Source organism: Cervus elaphus, chromosome 22, assembly GCF_910594005.1.
Source record: "Cervus elaphus chromosome 22, mCerEla1.1, whole genome shotgun sequence".
NCBI lineage: Eukaryota > Metazoa > Chordata > Mammalia > Artiodactyla > Cervidae > Cervus > Cervus elaphus.
In genome coordinates this window covers 34,682,577-34,703,644 of record NC_057836.1, presented here as the reverse complement: position 1 = coordinate 34,703,644, position 21,068 = coordinate 34,682,577, and the positions used below count along the sequence as shown (strand labels likewise).

Here is a 21,068-nt window from a genome sequence, read left to right as displayed (position 1 = left end):
AAGCCAAGTTTCACTTCCGATGGAGAAGGGTTCCTCCTGCCCTGAAGAGGTGGCTGGGAGGAAGAGGTCACTGTGGGCAGGAGTGAACCTGTTTCTAAGGGGAAAGCGGGAAAACACACTTCTCTCTGATGGCCCTATCTTCTTAGATCATTTTCTGACAGTAAAGCTGGAGACAAGAGGCCGGGATTTGAACGATGTTGAAGGAATGACAGAATGTGGTGGCTCAGTTCACGATCACAATTTGCTGCCAATGACTAAGGAGCCAGGTGTGGTCGGAGACCACTGATTCATCTGGTGTCAGCGTCTGTGCTCTGTGTGTGTCTGTGTGAGTGTGTGTGTTCCAACAGTGCTCAACCACCACGTTGTATGCAAGATTTGAAAATTTTGAATGATTTGACCAAACCTCTTTGAGAATGTACTAGCTGAAAAAGAAGAATGAGCACTAACATTTATTGAATGACCTTAGACATGGTAATTGATGTCTCTAAATCTGTTTGCTTATCTATGTGCGTGCATGCTAAGTCACTTCAGTCGTGTCCGACTCTTTTCAACCCCATGGACTGTAGCCCACCAGGCTCCCCTGTCCATGGGATTCTCCAGGCAAGAATACTGGAGTGGGTTGCCATTTCCTCCTCCAGAGAATCTTCCCAACCAAGGGATTGAACCCACGTCTCTTATATGTCTCCTGCATTGGCAGGCAGGTTCTTTACCACTAGTGCCACCTGGGAAGTCCCTTCCTTATCCATAAAGTGGGATTAAAAATAGCGCCTGTCTCACTGGGTTGTTGTGAGAATTAAATGAGATTGCAGTATTTCTCAAATTTTTGACAGTCATCTTCAGTAAGAAATATGTAGCCTTATTGTGACAATTAAATGAGTAAGTACTAGTCCACAATACCTTCACCAAAATACTTGGAGACTTACATGTTTCCAAAGTCAGAATTTGAAGTTCTTTAAGAAAGTAATATAGTGACTAGAACACATATGACATAACCCCCCAAGAGGGCTGAGAGAAGTATCCAAAATCAAGCAGTAATCTTTCCACAGTCAAACTGATGAGTAGTCACACAAACCATGAATGAAGACTATAACTAACCTTGCCTCAGTTTCAGATCAGATTCTGCCATTAAAGGAATTCAGTCAAATTTTGCTTTAAATATTTTTTTGGCTTTTTTTTTTTTTTGAAGAAAGCTTTTGGTTTTTCAGATAGCTTTGGATTTTGGAATTATGGGAATGAAATTATAGCTATATAGAAATATAATATTTTAAAAGTCCCTGGCATGTCATAAGTATGGTTCATATTATTGGTTTCATTTTAAAAATGATGACCCTAACCCACCAAAGGAAATTCATGATGTACTAATAGGCTGTGACCCACACTTTGAAAAATGCTTATATATAAATGGTTAGCCTGGTCCCTGGTACATGCTGAGATCTCAACATGTATTAGAAAAAATACCATCTTATATTTATATATTGTTTTAAGTTTGCAGAATTCTTTTAAGCACATAGTTGCTATTCATGTTCACAGTAACTTTATCAGAAATAAAATAGTTTAACTTTCCTCTTGTCCTACCTGAGAGTTTTATGTCTCAGTGGTTTTGTGAAGAACAGTAAGAAATTTAAATAATAATAATTACACCTCCCTATGGCATCTTTGGACTTCGTAGGTAGCGCTAGTGGTCAAGAACCTATCTGCCAATGAAGGAGACTTAATGAGATGCAGGTTCGATCCCTGGGTCAGGAAGATCTCCTGGAGGAGGACATGGCAGCCCACTCCAGTATTCTTGCCTGGAGAGTCCCATGGACAGAGAAGCCTGGCGGGCTACAGTCCAGAGCATCACATAGTCAGGCATGACTGACGCAACTTAGTATATGGCACAGCATGGCATCTTTAGGGCTTCCCTGGTGGTCCAGTGGCTAAGAATCTGCCTTGCAATGCAGGAGACACGGGTTCGACCCTGGGTCAGGAAGATCCTTTGGAGAAGGAAATAACAACCCACTCTAGTATTCTTGTCTGAAAAATCCCATGGACAAAGATGGTGGGACAGAAGAATCCCATGGGCTACATCCATCCATGTTCAGAAAGAGTTGGACATAACTTAGCAACTAAACACCAACAATGCCATCTTTACCTTGATACCTGAAGTAGTTTTTAAACTTTTCTTTAAGTATTTTATGTAAAAATAATTCTTTTCCACAGATAAACGTGGAGAACTAAGAAATCACACCATTTGCTTAGGGCACTGAATACACTATTTCTACATGGAATTTGTCCAACAGAATACACTGCTCAGCAACAACTTCCAAAGCATATTTATTTTTCTGTTCTTAAAGTGAGCTAAAGACCTGCTCCTCTGAATGCAATTTTTAATCTTTGCATTTTATTTGCTAGTGCTCTTGGAGACATTAAAATAGCTGAGGTGAATGTCAAGGGTTTATTCGTGAAGCTCATTAACTCTTCCCCCGACAAAGAGCTGGAAATTGGAAATCATACGCTCCGACAAAATGTGGATGGACGAGCAGTCTCTCTCTACCGATTCCTTCCTGGTATCATAATGCAGGCCAATTCCACAGTAACAGTGAGTATAATATATAAATACTATGAACTAGAATTGTGCAGGAAAAACTTCATTTCCCGTCAGACTGTGGCTTAGCACTGGTGGTTTCTTTGATCTCTCTGTTAACTGTGACTTTTGGGTTGTTGTTAGTTAATTGTGTCACTTTGTCCATCTCTGAAAATAAATTCTCATAATTAAATTTCTGTAGCTTTCTTCAATTTGGCATACAATACTTTGTGTTTTTATGCTGTAACTATCAAAATGAAATATCTAAGTTCTTAAAACTAAGCAGCATAGTCTTTAAAAGAAAGGAAAGAGAAGGTTTGCTTAGGTGATGCTAAAGAGCTCCTCCTTCTTTCTCAGGCATCCCTCTAAACTACATACACTAGCTTTGCAGTTATACAACTTGACATTACAGATTATTGTTGTTGTTCAGTCTTAAGTCATGTCTGACTCTTTGTGACCCCATGGACTGCAGCACACCAGGCCTCCCTGCCCCTCACTGTTTCCTGGAGTTCGCCCAAGTTTGTGTCCATTGAATCAGTGATGCCATCCAACCATCTCATTCTCTGCCAGCCCCTTTTCCTTTTGCCTTCAGTCTTTCCCAGCATCAGGGTCTTTTTCAATGAGTCAGCTCTTCACATCAGGTGGCCAAAGTATTGGAAATTCAGCTTCAGCATCAGTCTTTCCAACAAATATTCAGGGCTGATTTCCCTTAGGATTGACTGATTTGGATGTCAGTATATTTTAAAGACCCCTGGGACTTCCCTGGAGGTCTAGTAGTTAAGACTTCACCTTCTGATGCAGGGGGTGTGGGTTCAATCCCTCATCGGGAAGCTAAGATCCCATGTACCTTGAAGCCAAAAAACCAAAACATGAAACAGAAGCAACATTATGCCAAATTCAATAAAGATTTTTTTAAATCTTAAACAAAAAGGCTCACCTGTTTAAAAGATGTGTTGCAATAACTCTTACAGTTATAAAACTACATTGAACTCCACTGGCAATTGTCATTAACAAAATCTTTTCTTACAGGTCTGGACAGCAGCATCTGAAGTAAAGCATCAGTCACCATCTGATTTTCTTTGGAAGGAACAAGACAGGTTTAACACAGCCCCAAACTGTACAACAATCCTGTGCAAACCTAATGGTGAAGTCAGTGTCCAGTCCTTAATCATGGTTTTTAATAAGAACGGATAGCTCTGCTTGTGTCCCCCTTTCCCCTCTTAGCTCACTCAATGAGTTTTTCATCCTTAAAAGCTTGGAAAGAACCATCACTAACTGTCATAACATGCCAGGCAAATCAGTAGCAGCCTCTCGTCAGTGCCAAAGAGGTGCTTATAGTTTGGCAAAGATAATTTTGATATCCTGTATTTCTAGAAGCGACTTCAAGTTTCAGAATCAAGCATGGATTTTATTTATGGCATTTAGCCTTCTCCTGAAGAGAAGGATGAGAAAGGAAGGAACTATATGTGGGCTTTTTTCTATTAATTTCTTCATTTCTCAATTGCTTGTTGAGCCCTGGGAATAGGGCTGTGATAAGTGTGATAAATGTTGGGAATATAATACAGGTCAAGATTCCTATTCTCAGAGGACTATAGCCTCTAACTTGTAGAGACTATATACTTTATTCGGGCTTCCCAGGTGGCGCTATTGGTAAACGATCTGCCTGACAATGCAGGAGATGCAAGAGATGCTAATTCAATCCCTGGGTGGAGAAGATCTGCTGGAGGAGGAAATGGCAACCCCCTCCCAGTATTCTTGCTTGGAAAATCCCATGGACACAGAAGACCACTGGGTAGCAAGGAGTTGGTCATGACTGAGTGACTAAGCTCACACACATTATACTTTATTCACTGTAAAATTAAGTCTACTAGAAATAACTCTATGATTCAGGAGGGAGGGGATATATGTATACCTATGGCTGATTCATGTTGAGGTTTGACAGAAAGCAAAATTCTGTAAAGCAATTATCCTTCAATTAAAAAATTAAAAAAAGAGAAATAACTCTGTATAACTCATTACCAATATTCTGCAATTTTATACTTTCACTCTGCCTTTTTTGGTATAATATTAGCCTAAATATATACCCCAAAACATGCCAGTAAAGTATAAAGGTATCCTTTTTCACAACAAAAAATTTACTCCTTTCTCAAAGCCATTCTTTAGATTTTTTAATCTCTACCTTTTCTTACCCCAAGCCTAAGTTACTATGTCCTGTAATTACTAGTTCACACAATATATTGATCAAAATCTATTTCTGAGTTTCTTTCTTGCTGCATTATACCTGACTATCCCTTCAGGGTTCAGTTCGGTTCAGTTCAGTCGCTCAGTCGTGTCTGACTCTTTGAGACCCCATGAATCACAGCATGCCAGGCCTCCCTGTCCATCACCAACTCCCGGAGTTTACTCAGACTCATGCCCATCGAGTCGGTGATGCCATCCAGCTATCTCATCCTCTGTTGTCCCCTTCTCCTCCTGCCCCCAATCCCTCCCAGCATCAGGGTCTTTTCCAATGAATCAACTCTTCGTATGAGGTGGCCAAAGTACTGGAGTTTCAGCTTTAGCATCTGTCCTTCCAATGAACAGGACTGATATCTTTTAGAATGGACTGGTTGGATCTCCTTGCAGTCCAGTGACTCCCAAGAGTCTTCTCCAACACCATAATTCAAAAGCATCAATTCTTTGGTGCTCAGCTTTCTTCACAGTCCAACTCTCACATCCATACATGACTCCTGGAAAAACCAGAGCTTTGACTAGACAGACCTTTGTTGGCAAAGTAATGTCTCTGGTTTTTAATATGCTGTCTAGGTTGGTCATAGCTTTTCTTCCAATGAGTAAGCATCTTTTAATTTCATGGCTGCAATCACCATCTGCAGTGCTTTTAGAGCCCAGAAAAATAGTCAGTCACTGTTTCCCCATCTATTTGCCATGAAGTGATGGGACCAGATACCATGATCTTAGTTTTCTGAATGTTGAATTTCAAGCCAACTTTTTCACTCTCCTCTTTTACTTTCATCAAGAGGCTTTTTAGTTCATCTTCACTTTCTGCGTGGTGTCATCTGCATATCTGAGGTTATTGATATTTCTCCCAGCTATCTTGATTCCAGCTTGTGCTTCTTCCAGCCCAGCGTTTCTCATGATGTACTCTGCATATAAGTTAAATAAATCCCTTCAGGGTAGATCTTGCTAATTAATTAAGAGCCATTTAATGTCTTTCTGTGAGAACACAGAGTTAGAGTTAGATGGAGTGAACACTCTTTAGACGTAATTTGCAGGCTTTACTCACTTATTGTCTCATATTTCTATGGGCACAAACTGAATTCTATAATACTTCCAGTAGTTGTCACTGACAGAGAAAATAAGGTTATGTAATCTAAGTTATTTACTTAGCCTCATAAGCAATCATTAGCAGAACTCAGGTTAGGATTAAGGCATTCTTGTTTCAGACCTTTCACCCCATTTATCCACCCATTTAGCCATTATGCAAACACTTTGGGCTTCCCTGGTAGCTCAAGATGGTAAAGAATCTGTCTGCAATGTGGGAGACATGGGTTTGATCCCTGAGCCGGGAAGATCCCCTGGAGGAGGGCATGGCAACCCACTCCAGTATTCTTGCCTGGAGAATCCCGTGGAGAGAGAAGCCTGGCGGACTACAGTCCATGGGGTCACAAAGAGTCAGACAGTTTCTGTGTACAGTATCCCAGGCACTGGGTATTGAACCAGACAGACAAGGTCCCTGAGCTCCTGGAAGGCACATTTTAGTGAACTGTCCCTCCTTGCCACTGAATTACACTTGACATTTTGAGTTTTCCTTTTACTGATTGATTTGATCTACTTGGCACATATAGGTTCAGACAATTTCTTCAGGGTGATGTAAACACAAGTAATTTTGTCTGCTAGTATAAGAGTGAAACTGGTGGATTCATACAGGAAATGTTTACATATATTTATTATCTGCCAAGCTTTGTGCTAGAAGCTGGGAAACAAACGTAATTGTTGCATGATTCTTGTCCTCAGAAAACTCATGAGTCTGGTAGTAAAAATTGATATGTAACAATAAATAATTGCATTACTGTGAAGCAATGCTTTAGTAGAAGTTGGTGTGGAGTGTGGCAACTCAGATTAGAGATTCAACCCTGTAAAGGAGAGCATCAAGAGAAACATTAGGGAGCATAAAGCACTTGTTTTGAGTCTGCAGATGAGAGACGTTCACCCAGTTGACTTGCATCATAGTGTGTTGCCCCTTTCCTCCTCCCCTGTGGCCTCTCTTATTTTCCAGCACTTAATTGCTCCCTCAAGCCATGGGGCCTTTGCACATGCTTTTGTCTCTCCATAGACTCTTTCTTTCTTCCTACTTACCTATTAATTCCTACTCACCCTTCAGGCTTCAGCTCAAGCCTTTTTGTTAAGGTCACATCCTATTGGAATTTCCACCCCATGGTAAAGCAATCAGCATTGTTTAATTCAAATAGAAAACATTTCCATTAAATACACTGAGGTGTGACACTGTCAATCTAAAAACCCTAATATAAGCACAAAATTCTCCCCTTTTTTTTTAAACAATTAATTCCTGTTCTCACCCCAGTGATACTGGATCTCACTATCTGCAGTTGCCAGACAAATTTTCCTTGAAATGATAGGTTGCTACATTCCCATAGACATGCTGAAAAACAGACAGATCCAAGCTTTCTTTGCAATCCTGGAATTGCTTTCTGTTGATATAACTTGTGTGTTGAAAATAATTCATATCTTGTGGGGAAAGTTATGGAACCTAAAATCTGACTCAAACAATAGTAGACAATGACATAGATTAGAATAGGTCCTGAGTCTGGACTTGAAAAATAATTTTTTTTTAAAAAAAGTGTGGCAAAGAGAGGTTATATCGTTGTTCAGTTACTAACACGTCTCCGACTCTAAAAATAGAAACCTAAAATAAAGTATGACAGACTACTTTTTGTCTCATCAGTAACTTGGCAATGGCTAATATTCAGTCAGATGCAAACCATTCTGGTGTAATATAAAGGTAGCTTTAGCCCTGCTCTGTCATGAGTTTATGTAAGGTTATGTAGTACAATCACTATGATTCTGTGAGGCTATTGATTTTTAAACAAGGCTAGATTCTTTTCACCGACCACATTGTTATCCTATATGATTTGCAGCCTCTACATTACATTCAAACATTTAATAGGTATCCCATGTGACTGAATGCCTCGAACTTTCCCAATACATTGTTCTCAGAGAAAATATGGAGCAGCGAATTCCGGTGCTGTAGCAACTCACGAAGGGCTGTTTACATGTGCATTATCTCCTTTGATTCTCAGATTATTTAAGCATTTTACAAAGGAAGAAAATGGGGCTTGGAAGGTTAAATGGCTTTCCCAAGGTCACATGACTGGCAAAATGGCAAAAGTAAAATAAAACCAGACATTCCAACTCCAAAAATTTTTCTGTTAGGTACTAAAAATAGCCCACAAGGTTCATATGGTCAACATTTCAGAAGTGAGATCAAAATATATCATTTATTTGATCACATTATCATTGTCATTATCAGTAGATATTTTTAAGTCCCTTACAATACAGGAAGAAATAAAATATTGCTCTTGGCTAGGAAAGGCGTACAATCTAATTGAGAGAGATTTCACTCAAAAGATGATTAACATATTTTCCACAAAAATATCTATTTGAGCTGCAAAAGAGGAGAATCCCTAACTGATGACCTGAACAAAAAGTGGGGTTTCCTGCTGTGATCTATGAAATTAAATTTTTTAAAAAAATCTTTCATCTTTCTCTTTCTTTGCCTAGCTGAACTTGCCATGTTGTCTTTATGTGTGTTTAACTTATCAAGGCAAACAGAGGGTTTTTTTGATGGATACAACATCAATCCAAGCCTCTATAATTTTATAAACTAAAAACAGATCACAAGAACAAGTAGATCATTTGGGTACACTGCAGTGCTTAACTTTCTCTGTTGAACAAAGACATAATTATCAGTCCCTACACATGATTTTTCTGAATGATTTTTGCACATATATGTTGTATACATGCCACATAGTCAGGAAACTGAAACAAACTGCCCACCTAGTATTCTAGCTTGGAGAACATGGTTTCCTCTTCATGTCTTTAGTTTTAACACCCATTTTCCCATCTCAAATAATGTGTGTATATATTTATATATGTTTGTGTGTGTATATGCTAGTCACTCAGTCTCTGTGACCCTATAGACTACAGCCCGCCAGGCTCCTCTGTTCATGGAATTCTCCAGGCAAGAATACTAGAATGAGTAGCCATTCCATTCTCCAAGGGAGTTTCTCCAGGGGTCAAATCCAGGTTTGAAGATGAAACCCTGAATTGTAGGAAGATTCTTTACCATCTAAGGTGGATTCTTTACCATCTGAGCCACTAGGGAAGCCCATATTTATATTTTCTAATATATATTTTATATTTATACTAATTTAACATATAATATATTTAATATTGTTGCTGTTCAGTCACTGAGTCATGTCTGATGCTTTTACGACCCCATGGACTCTAGCCTTCCTGGCTCCTCTGTCCATGGGATTCTCCAGGCAAGAATACTAGGGTGGGTTGCCACTTCCTTCTCCAGGGGATCTTGCCAACCCAGGGACTGAACCTGTATCTCCTGCCTTGCAGATGGATTCTCTACCACTGAGCCACCAGGGAAGCCCCATATTTAATATATATATTTATATTTAATATTTATATTATATTCAATTTATATATAAATTATATAAATATATAATATGCAAAACATATTAACTATTAAAATTTAACTTATTAATATTTTTGCACAGTTCCTTTTAATTATGAAATTCAGCAGCTTAACTGAATCTCATAATGCCTACATATAGCCACCACCTTCCCCATTTTACATATGAGGACACATTCCAAGGGAGTAAGTGACTAACCTGCCTGAGGAGATGCAGCTTGAAATTTTCAGAGTTGGAAACTAAGGCAGGATGTCTCACTATAGCCTCATTGTGTGTTTTACTAATCATTTCACAGTACATAAATGACATTACAGTTTGACTGAAATTTTATTGCAATAAGTCTGAAGGGAAGTGAAAGTCACTCAGTCGTGTCCAACTCTTTGCGACCCCATGTACTATACAGTCCATGGAATTCTCCAGGCCAGAATACTGGAGTGGGTAGCCTTTCCCTTTTCCAGGGGATCTTCCCAACCCAGGGATCAAACCCAGGTGTCCCGCATTTCAGGCAGATTCTTTACCAGCTGAGCCACAAGGGAAGCCCAAGAATACTGGAGTGGGTAGCCTATCCCTTCTCCAGGGGATCTTCCCAACCCAGGAATCAAACCAGGGTCTCCTGCATTGCAGGCAGATTCTTTACCAACTGAGCTATCTGGGAAGCCCGCAATAAGCCTATGTCATTTAAAAAACCTAACTCTAATAGTATTTAATATTAATGAATCGTTTTTGTTAGGCTGTTGCCTGGTACACTCCCATTCACTGGAAGCAAGCGTGGGAGAAATTAGAGACTGACATCGAATTTGACAGATGCTCAATAATAAGTACAACACCTCAAAGGCACATGTTTCGCTGGCCAGCAGTTGCAACTACAACTAAAGAAAAACAAGCTCAGTGTAAGAGAGAGTCCTCAAAATGCCAGGTGGAACAAGTTCAAGCTTCTCTTAAGAGGTAAAAGTTGCTCTTTTTTTTTTATTGCATCTTTGGCTGTGCTGGGTCACTGTTGCAACTCAGGCTTTTCTCTAGCTGTGGGGAGCGGGCTACTCCTTAGTGGTGGTGCGCAGGCTTCTCGTGGTGGTGGCTGCTCTTGTTGCAGAGCATGGGTTCTGCAGCACGGGTTCTAGGGCACGTGGGCTTCAGTAGCTGCAGCACATGGCCTCAGTATTTTCTGTTCCCTGGCTCGAGAGCACAGGCTCAATAGTTGTGGCACACAGGCTTAATTGCTCCTTGGCATGGGGCATCTTGCCAAATCAGGGATGGCATCCATGTCTCATGGGATTGGGAGGCAGATTCATTACCACTGAGCCACCAGGGAAATCTGCTTGATTTTTGTTTTTTAAATTGAGTCCTTCTCACAATTAAGGGTTGAACAGGTGGGAATGACTGGGTGGCAATGTGATGAACAGATAAATCGATAAAGACAAAAAAAAAAAAAACACACCCTCCTATTTTGAATGGGACCGTAAAAACCAGAATAGCTTTTATGTTTTGCAACACAAAAACACAGAGCAAGCAGAGACACACTCATGAGAAAATAAAGGCTGGCAATTTCCTAGTTGATATTAAGACCCCCTCTGGTTGTTTCATTTCATAACAGCCCTGCTGTTAGCGGTAAGGCCAAGGAGCAGTGCAGAGAGGAAGTCATCATGCTTTTCATAGTGCTTAGGTGGAGGAGGATTTGCATCATCTAGAACTTTCATCTTGGATCAAGAGCTGGCTGTGGCTGAAAGTACAGGATTTATGTTATTTATATGTAGTCACATGCTGCTGATGTAATAACAGTGCTGCCCACAAGACTGGAAAAGCCATGCTCTCTGGTCTTGGAACATGCTTTCACTCTAATGGAGCCTTCATTACTCACACCACTGGATGAAGTGGCTTTAGAGTTCAATTTGGGCTCAATTTTTCTTTTACAGAGAAAAAGAAATCCCACCAAGCCTTTTCCCCACTCGCAGCCCATGGTGCCACAGTCCTAATGTCCCTGCACACCCCTACTGTGCCCTGACCAATGCTCACAACACCTCTGTGGCTGAACACTGCTTAAACAGACAGCCCAGGTCAACCCGGACGGATCCAGTCCAGGTAGGTCAAAAGGATATATTCCGGTGGAGAGTAAGTGATGTGTGTGTGTGTGCAGAACTAGTAAAAATGTGGTCAAGTAGTAAAAGTCTCTTAAGTGTTAAAAACTATTCATATCCTCAAGAATAGAGGGCCTCTAAAGTCAGTACCATGAGCTTGTTGACTTACGTCCATTCGGGTTTTCCATGCGATGGTGTGGAAAAACCCAAACAAACTTTTGCCAACCTCATACTTCTGCTCTAGCACAGTTTCTGAGTCATCATTGTTGTTGTTCAGTTGCTAAGTCGTGTCTGACTCTTTGAGACCTCATGGACTGCAGCATGCCAGGCTTCCCTCTCCTTCATCATCTCCTGCAATTTGCTCAGACTCATGTCCAATGAGTGGGTAATGCTATCTATCCATCTCATCTTCTGCTGACCCCTTCTCCTTTGGCCTTCAATCTCTCCCAGCATCAGGGACTTTTTCATTGAGTTGGCTCTTTGCCTCAGGTGTCTGAATGCATCATCAAAAGAATATCATGAACGACAAGAGGACATAGGATTCTTTAAGTGTGGTCGAAAGTATATTTTGTTTCTCATTAGACAGGATAAATATCAATAACCTCAGATATTCAGAAGACACCACCCTTATGGCAGAAAGTGAAGAAGAGCTAAAGAGCCTCTTGATGAAAGTGAAAGAGGAGAGTGAAAAAGTTGGCTTAAAGCTCAACATTCAGGAAACTAAGATCATGGCATCCGGTCCCATCACTTCATGGGAAATAGATGGGGAAACAGTGGAAACAGTGGCTGACTTTATTCTTCTGGACTCCAAAAGCACTGCAGGTGGTGATTGCAGCCATGAAATTAAAAGATGCTTACTCCTTGGAAGGAAAGTTATGACCAACCTGGACAGCATATTAAAAAACAGAGACATTACTTTGCCAACAAAGGTCCGTCTGGTCAAGGCTATGGTTTTTCCAGTGGTCATGTATGGATGTGAGAGTTGGACTGTGAAGAAAGCTGAGCGCCGAAGAATTGATGCTTTTGAACTGTGGTGTTGGAGAAGACTCTTGAGAGTCCCTTGGACTGCAAGGAGATCCAACTAGTCTATCCTAAAAGAGATCAGTCCTGGGTGTTCATTGGAAGAACTGATGCTGAAGCTGAAACTCCAGTACTTTGGCCACCTGATGCAGAGAGCTGACTCATTTGAAAAGACCCTGATGCTGGGAAAGATTGAGGGCAGGAGGAGAAGGGGATGACAGAGATGGTTGGATGGCATCACCGACTCGATGGACATGGGTTTGGGTGGACTCTGGGAGTTGGTGATGGACAGAGAGGCCTGGTGTGCTGCGCTTCATGGGGTCGCAAAAAGTCAGACACGACTGAGCGACTGAACTGACTGAGACAGGATAAATGGGTCCTATAAGTTAAGCTGTGCTAAAAAAAAAAAAAAAAAAAAAAACGGTTTTTCTGAACACATCCTAATATTAGTTCTAAATTCTTACACTTATTTCAGCCAGAAATTTCTTATATAAGTTCTTTAGGTAAAGCTTTTAGAGTTGCTGTTATTAGCCCAGGATCTGTTCATGGACTTCAGGAAGTCCACGAATCTGTTAAACTTGGAGGGAAAAAAACAAAACAAAATGTAAGCAAATGTGATGTTTTCTGGCAAGAAAGTTCACAAGGTTCACCAGAGGCTCCCAAGTAATTAAGAACTGATTAGGGTGCCAGATCCTAAGCTTTCATATAGCAACTAAATCCTGGAGAAGTTATAATCATTTACAAACATATTTAAGCAGAAAGGTGCTTTTTTAAGTGAAATCTTGGGCAGAATCCCAGTATATGAAATGGATGAAAACAAACCCATCCAAGTTGAAGAAGAGTGATTCCCACTACCCACTACGGCTATCTTCTTCTTTTATTTATTCATTTATATTAATATTTGGCTGTGCTGGGTCTTAGCTGCCATGCACGGGCTTTCTCTAGTTTCAGTGAATGGGGGCAACTCTCTTATTGTTGTGCTCGGGCTTGCCATTGCAATGGCTTCTCTTGGTGCAGAGCTCAGGTTCTAGGGTGCTCGGGCTCAGTAGTTGTGGCGCATGGGCTTAGTTGCCCTGTGGCATGTCAGATCTTCCTGGACCAGGGATTGAACCCATGTCCCCTGCATTGGCAGGTGGATTCTTAGCCTCTGGACCACCAGGAAGTCCCACCCATTTTTTCCTCTCCTCCTTCCCTGTGACCTCTGAGGCACTTACTTGGAATCACAGGATTCTGTACACTCAGTATGAAAACCACCATGCTAGTGTGCTAACACATACTAGAAATAGCACCCCCCCAAACTAATGCCTTTTAGAAGTGGAATGATGGAAATTCTGTAAATTCCTGAATATATTCCATTTCATAAAATTAAGTATCCTATGTCTTTGTGCCTGAGTTGCTTCATCTACAAAGTATGAGACTTGGATCTGAACTTTAAAAAGCTCTTTCATCAATAAGTTTATATACATATATATATATATGTAGACACACATTTAATATACATATATATTTTATAGACACACATATTTAGTACTTTATGACTTAGACTTGAGATTTTAAGAAGTACCTTCATGTTTTTCTCCAAGTAATGATAGCCTTCACTTATTCTGAACAACTTGTTTACCAAAGAAATTTGACTTCAGATTTTCCTGATACACCTTTCTATAGTGATGGCAACTTACATTGATTATTCAGTAAATTTTTTGTTTAACATAAATTGCACTGTATTTGTATATTATAAAGTGATAGTTTTTAAGTTTTATTTATATACTTATATTTTTTACTGTGCTGGGTCTTCGTTGCTGCACTGGGGTGTTTTCTAGTTGTGGCCAGTGGAGGCTACTTTTTGTGGCAGTGTGAGGTCTCATTGTGTGGCTTCTCTCCCTGCGGTGGCGTCTCTTGTTGCAGAGTATGGACGTTAGGGTGCATAGGCTCAACAGTTGCAGCTCACGGGCCCTAGAACGGAGGCAAAGTAGTTGTGGCGTACAGGCTTAGCTGTTCTGCAACATGTGGGATCTTTCCAGATCAGGGTTCAAACCTGTGTCCCCTGTGCTGGCAGGTGGATTGTTAACCACTGGGCCCCCAGGGAAGTCCCATGTAATGATCATTTTAAAAGACAATTGCTTTAGTGCTTTCAGGGCCTCTGTTCATTACATACCTTTAAAATTTTCTATTCATTAAATTTTCGCTATTAACAGATATACATCAGAATTTTAAGAGGTTTTCTTTGACTTCAGTTGGGAAAATTGCAAATATATTAATTCACAAACTATATTGTATAATTGAAATATTTTAATTTACATAAATAGCACTAAATACAGCACATGACATATAGTAATTGTTTAATGCATGTTGCTGAAGGACAGAGCAGATGACACTGAAGGTTTTTAAAGACGCACCTTTTAGAATTTTATCTGCATTTTAAAAGAGAGTTTTAGAAGCAGTGTTGAAAATGAAGTGGAGTGGAAAATATTCCAAAATCTAGGAGGAAAGAAGGGAGGAAGGAAAGAATAGAGGAGGAAGAATAAGGAAAAGAAGAACAAAGCAGGTTTGAAAAAGAGACGGGACAAAAGTTGTCATTTGAGTCCCAAAAGGACAGGAGAATAAGGCTGGGGCAAGAGTTATATTTAAAGAAATAATGACAAAAGTCTCAAAACCTGATGAAAGACATCAAGCCACAGAATCACAAAAAAATAACTTCTAAGCAGCACAAATTCAAAGGTAGCTCTATATTATAATAAAACTTTAGAAAACCAAATACAGGAAATCTGAAGACTAGGGAATGATGTCTTCAGTGTGCTGATGTGCTAAAAGAACTACTGTCCTCAAATAGAAAGATACATGTGAATGTATGGCTGAGTCACTCTGCTCTGCACCTGAAACTATTACAACATTATTAATCACTATACTCCAATATAAAATGTTAAAAATTTTTTTAAAGAACTATTATCCTAGAGTTCTATACCAATTAAAAATCAACCTCAAAATATGAGATGGAACAAAGACATTCTCAGGCCAACAAAAACTGAGAGAATTCATCAACCACAGACGACATTAAGAAAATACTTCAGCTTGAAAGAGAATGATCCTAGAAGGATGCACAGAGATGTTGGAAGAAGTGAAAAAAATACAGAGTCAAAACATAGGTCAACATAAATGAATGTTCACTACACAGAATTATACTAATATTGTCGTCTTGTAGGGGTTAAAATAGAGAGAGAACTTAAATACATAACAGCTGTCTTAGTTTCCCAAGGCTACTGTAATAAAATACTACAAACTTGGTGGCCTAAAACAAATCTATTCTCTCACTGTTCTGGAGCCTAAAAGTCTGAAATCAGGTTGTCAGCAGGGTCACACACTCTCTGAAGGCCTTAAGGGGTTATCCTTCCTTGCCTCTTCCTACCTTCTGCTGGTTGCCAACATTCCTTAGTGTTCCTTGTCTCGTGGATTGCATCAGTCTAACCTCTGCCTCCATCTTTCCACAATCTGTGCATCTGTATCCATATTTTCTTCTTCTTATAAGGACACTAGTCATTGGATTCGGGCCCACTCTAATCTACTAGAAATTCATCTTAACTTGATTACATCTGCAAAGACTCAATTTCCAAATTAAGTTACATTCACGACTTCAATCAAAAGGTTAGGACATATACATATACATATACATTTGGAGGGATACTACTTAACCCAAATAACAACATCAATAGTACAAAAGTTAGGAGGGGAGAAAATGGAGTTAAAGTAGTCCAAATGTCATGATTTGTTCAATAAATTGTAAAAATATCCATTTATATTAGACTTTAGTAAACCAATTATGCATGGTGGGATTTAGGATAAACACTGAAAGAATTGTATATGAAATTTTGTGTTTCTGGAATGACGTATGCCACACTTTCATTATCATTCAGTTCAAAATATATCCTAATTTTCAAAGTGATTATCTTTGATATGTGGGTTATGTGGGGATAATGTATCACAAACAAAGTTTGTTTCAAGAATGCAAAGTTGATTCAAACTTTGAAAATTAATTAACAAAATAAAAAAGAAAATTATAACCATCTCAATAGATGAAATTCAATTATAATTTCCTTTATGTCTGCAAAATTCCTAATGTAAGCTATCATACTAAATGGTAAAGTAATTGAAGTTTTCCCCTTGAGATCCAGCTCAAGACAAGAATTCTGTTTATGACAATTCCCACTCAGCATTGTACTAGAAGTATGAGTGAAATAAGGCAAGAAAAATTGATTAACAAATATCCCATAATTCATCAGTTTTAGTCCCAGGAATCATATATGCCTAACAAATAGACACAAAAGTGGACCAAATGACGAAGACGATAACGATCACAGCAACTCTTTTTGTAATAGCCAAAAATTAGGAGTGATACTTGGAGATCAAACCAGTCAATCCTAAAGGAAATCGGTCATGAATATTCATTGGAATGACTGATGCTGAAGCTGAAACACCCATACTTTGGCCACCTGATGTGAAGAACTGGATCATTGGAAAAGACCCTAATGCTGGGAAAGATTGAAGGAAGGAGGAGAAGGGGACAACAGAGGATGAGATGGTTGGATGGCATCACGGACTCAATGGACAGGAGTTGGAGCAAGCTCTGGGAGTTGGTGATGGACAAGGAAGCTTGGCGTGCTGCAGTCCACGGGGTCGCAAAGAATCGGACACAACTGAGTGACTGAACTGAACTGAGAAGCAATACAGTTGTTCATTAACAATATCATGGATTAATTAGGACATATTAATACAATCCCATCAGCAATGAAAATGAACTATTGTTATATGCAATAATACCAATGAATCATATAAGCATGATATTGAACAAAATATGCCAGTCTGAAAGGAATACACATGATTTCATTTATATAAAATTCAAAAACATGAAAATTAAACCATGGTGTTAAAGCTCATAATAACATTATCTCTGGAAGAAAGAAGGAAATAGTACTTGGCACTTAAACAAAACTGCTTCTAGAATACTAACAATGTTCCATTTCTTGATCTGAGTGGCGTTTACATGAATCACTGTTTTTATCATGCTGTTCAGTTATGACTTGTGAACTTTTTTGCATGTAAGTTATCCTTAAATAAAACTTTATTTTTAGAAGCTTGATAACCAAAAAAGGAATATTAGAAAGGAAAGGAAGCATAGTTACAGTAATGAACACTGACAGCTTATATCTTGTCAAGGAAGGAGAAAGAAAACCTAAAATTATAGACCATTTATTAATATTCAAAGTGAATATTAATAAATATTCAAAGCAATATTCACTTTGAATAGTAATAATATGAGGCATATTTAATGTAAGAGAAAAATAGTCTTACCTCAAACATATCTAAGCATATCAATATATTGCAATGTATGAGTCTTATGATAGTTCATCAGAGCTCAGTTATTTCCAGAAACACTCATGGCAGAGATGGCTAATTACTGCCCCTAAACCATTGTTCCTTTAGACACGAGACCCATAGGTCCAGGGAAACCTAAACTCATGGTCACCAAGAATAAAGCCTGTTTCTCTCAGTCTCTGCATCTAGGCAGGACAATGTGTCTACATTCTGTATGATGGAACGTGAGCAGAAGTTGTGTACACAGCCTCTGGATCACGGCCTTGGACAGTGGGCTCCTCTGTGTCACCTCCGTACCGTGATTACAGACTGGAGCTGCCTTATTTCAACCTAGGGATGAAGTCATGTGCTGAGGATGGAAGCGCCATCCTAAACCCCTGTTGGCACATCTCCAGACGAAGTGAGAGAGAGACCATCTTGTGTAGGCCCTTATTACGTCTGAACCTGATGCCCACATGGGGTCACTACCGTTTAGTTTTACTTAATAGACTATTGGCCAGAAAGGAAGCAAAGCAAAATTCTCAGCTACACAACATATTTTAAGACAATTAGGTAAATTTGAATATAGAATGAATATTAGATTTGACAAATCTTTGTTCTTTCCTTAGGTGTGTTTATTGTGTTGCAGTCATATTGATTGTTCTTAGATCAAATACCAAATCTTTGCTAGATTCCTAATGGTTTGGTGTGACATAAGCATGGATAGCTAATGCAAATATGCCAAACTATTAATTACTGAATCTGGGTGACAGGTATACAGATGTGGTTGTGTTATTCCTTCATATTTCCTGCATGTGTGGAATTATCCACAATAAGAGTTTGAAGAAAATAAAACAAGTAAAACAGTTTTGATAGCATGTAGTATGCACTTGGAGCTGTCAGAGCACTGACTACAGCGTGAAAGAGTCACTCTTGGAAAGACTAAAGGCCCTTCAACAAAGCACATGTGTGTGCACCGTGCTGCTGCATTGTTCCCAGACCAAGTGTGTGCGTTCATCTTGCTGAGAGGAGCCAGCACACTATGGACAACTTTATCAACTTTCTCCTGTTGACTCAAATGGCAGAAACTAGTTGGAAGAGAATATCCTGCAGACACTGCTGCAAGCTAACAGTGTGGGTGTGTGCACTGTCTGAGGCACTTTATTTGCACACTAATACATTTACCTACCATCGGTGATCCATGTTGCACACTGCAGTGCATTCATTTTAATTGGCGACTCGACGGCTGCTACCATCTTCCATACCAATGTTGTTATGGTGGTGTTTTGTGTGCTCCACTCTTTGGCAACCATGGACTGTGGCCCAGCAGGCTCCTCTGTCCATGGGGTTTCCCAGGCGAGAATACTGGAGAGGGTTGCCATTTCCTTCTCAGGTGATCTTCCCAACCCAGGGACTGAACTTTCGTCTCCTACATTGGAGGTGGATTCTTTGCCACTGAGCCACCAAGGAAGCCCATTATTATAGTAAGAATGACAGTAGTGTTCCTTGATTTCTGAGGCTTGCAAAGCCACACTTTAAAAATCAATCTATTAAAAAAAGATGAAACCAGAACATAGATTATGCAGGAATGAAACAGTTAAATTTTCATCAGTGTAAGCTCTATACTTTAGTTTCAACTGTGGGCCATTTCTGACTCATTACAGTTCAATAAATTCAGCTTTATCTCTCCTGAGATCAAAGTGCTTTTCTCCCATAAGAATATACTTCCAATCCATAATGGTAACAAAGGGAAAAAATGCATCCTTCATATTAGTGTCTGTTCTGTTTACTCTTGTTTAGACCTGTATTGCATTATTCACATTTATCAGATTAAGAATTTAGAATGTCAAATGTCACTTTTCTATGAATGGCCATATTTTCAGTTAATATCATATATATATGATAATATATTTATATATTTTATATATGATATATTATATAAATATCAAATATTAAATAAACATTATATTATATGTTATTATATATTATATTAAGTATTTATATATTTTAATATATACATATATATATGTGTGTGTGTATATACATATTGACAGATGGCAGTATTAGCCAACAGTATTACTATAATTGATAAACAGAAATTTTAAAACAAAACTTGACTGTCATGTGGAATATAGAAGGCCAATTAGTTGGACCTTTTACAGTCAGACTGAGTAGAAAATAATTGCTTGTAAGAACATTACAAAATGCCAAAGGTTTCTGTTCATTTTTTATTATTGAATAATAGCATCAAGAAAAGGAGGAGCTCTTATAAGGAAAATTATATTAAATCATATATTTCAAAGTAATGATTTTTCTCTTCTGCTGCTTGATTTCAGAAGATTCAGATTGTAATATCACTATATCTTCTGTAGGAGTTTCTTTTAAAAAATATAAAGGAGAGAACCATTTATGCATCTCTTCTTACAGCTGAAATAAATGTTTCTTTAATGACCATATAAAGAATTCCAAGATATTAGCCCTAATGATAGAATGATTGGGTAACTTCATGACTAGATCTTTTATTTCAAAACATTTCAACACTATAAAACAGAAGTATTTTAAAGTTATGAAAAATTATAATTAATTTATGAAAATACATCATTAGTGATCCCTTACTTCACAAAAGTAAAAATACTGTTTTTGGAAGTCAAAATATTCAGATTAAAGTTACTAGGTGCTAAATATTTCAGGCTCAAATAACCCAAGAAATTACCACCATCACACTCTGAAATGGAAGCACTCCCAATGATAATACTATCATTAAAATTCAAGAAATTATAGATGGGAATTTTCTGTGAGTGTTTGGAGCTCTAAAATACAATACTCTGCTGAAGGACAAGTTTTTGGGGTGCAGTTCAAAACCTTCATCTTCAGGCTCCTTATTCTTGAAAGACACACATAAAATATTTACAAGAGTGTTTCATGCCAACAAATTGCTCCAGAAGATGTAAAAGTGATGGCTAGATTGTTCTGTCTAAACCATTGCCTGTGTAAGGAAAATATCTTAGAAGCCTGTTTATATTCCAGGTCCATAACTCACTGTTCAGAAAGTTAACACTGTGATGTGCCAAACAGCATCCTGATTCATTAGATTTAGAAACCTATTAGTGGCTAAGAGAATCACTGTGTTAACCAGCGACACCCTGCGTTTTTGTTACTCTTTCTTGCACATCACATTTTCACACTTTGTAATCAGTTTAGTTCAGTTCAGTCACTCAGTCGTGTCCAACTCTTTGCAGCCCTATGAACCACAGCATGCCAGGCCTCCCTGTCCATCACCAACTCCTGGAGTCCACCTAAACCCATGTCCATTGTGTTGGTGATGCCATCTAACCATCT

General features: G+C 38.9%; 1 protein-coding gene across 11 annotated transcripts in view; it reads left to right on the top strand.

Moving 5' to 3' along the window:
• LMNTD1 (lamin tail domain containing 1) overlaps positions 1-21,068 on the top strand; it is a 475,330-nt gene that overhangs the window by 444,404 nt on the left and 9,858 nt on the right. For all 11 annotated transcript variants that reach the window (XM_043881337.1, XM_043881336.1, XM_043881335.1 and 8 more), the window contains 4 exons: positions 2,395-2,581; positions 3,596-3,715; positions 10,022-10,236; positions 11,202-11,367. In XM_043881337.1, coding sequence (XP_043737272.1) covers positions 2,395-2,581; positions 3,596-3,715; positions 10,022-10,236; positions 11,202-11,367 — 688 coding nt within the window. The remainder of the gene's footprint in view (positions 1-2,394; positions 2,582-3,595; positions 3,716-10,021; positions 10,237-11,201; positions 11,368-21,068) is intronic.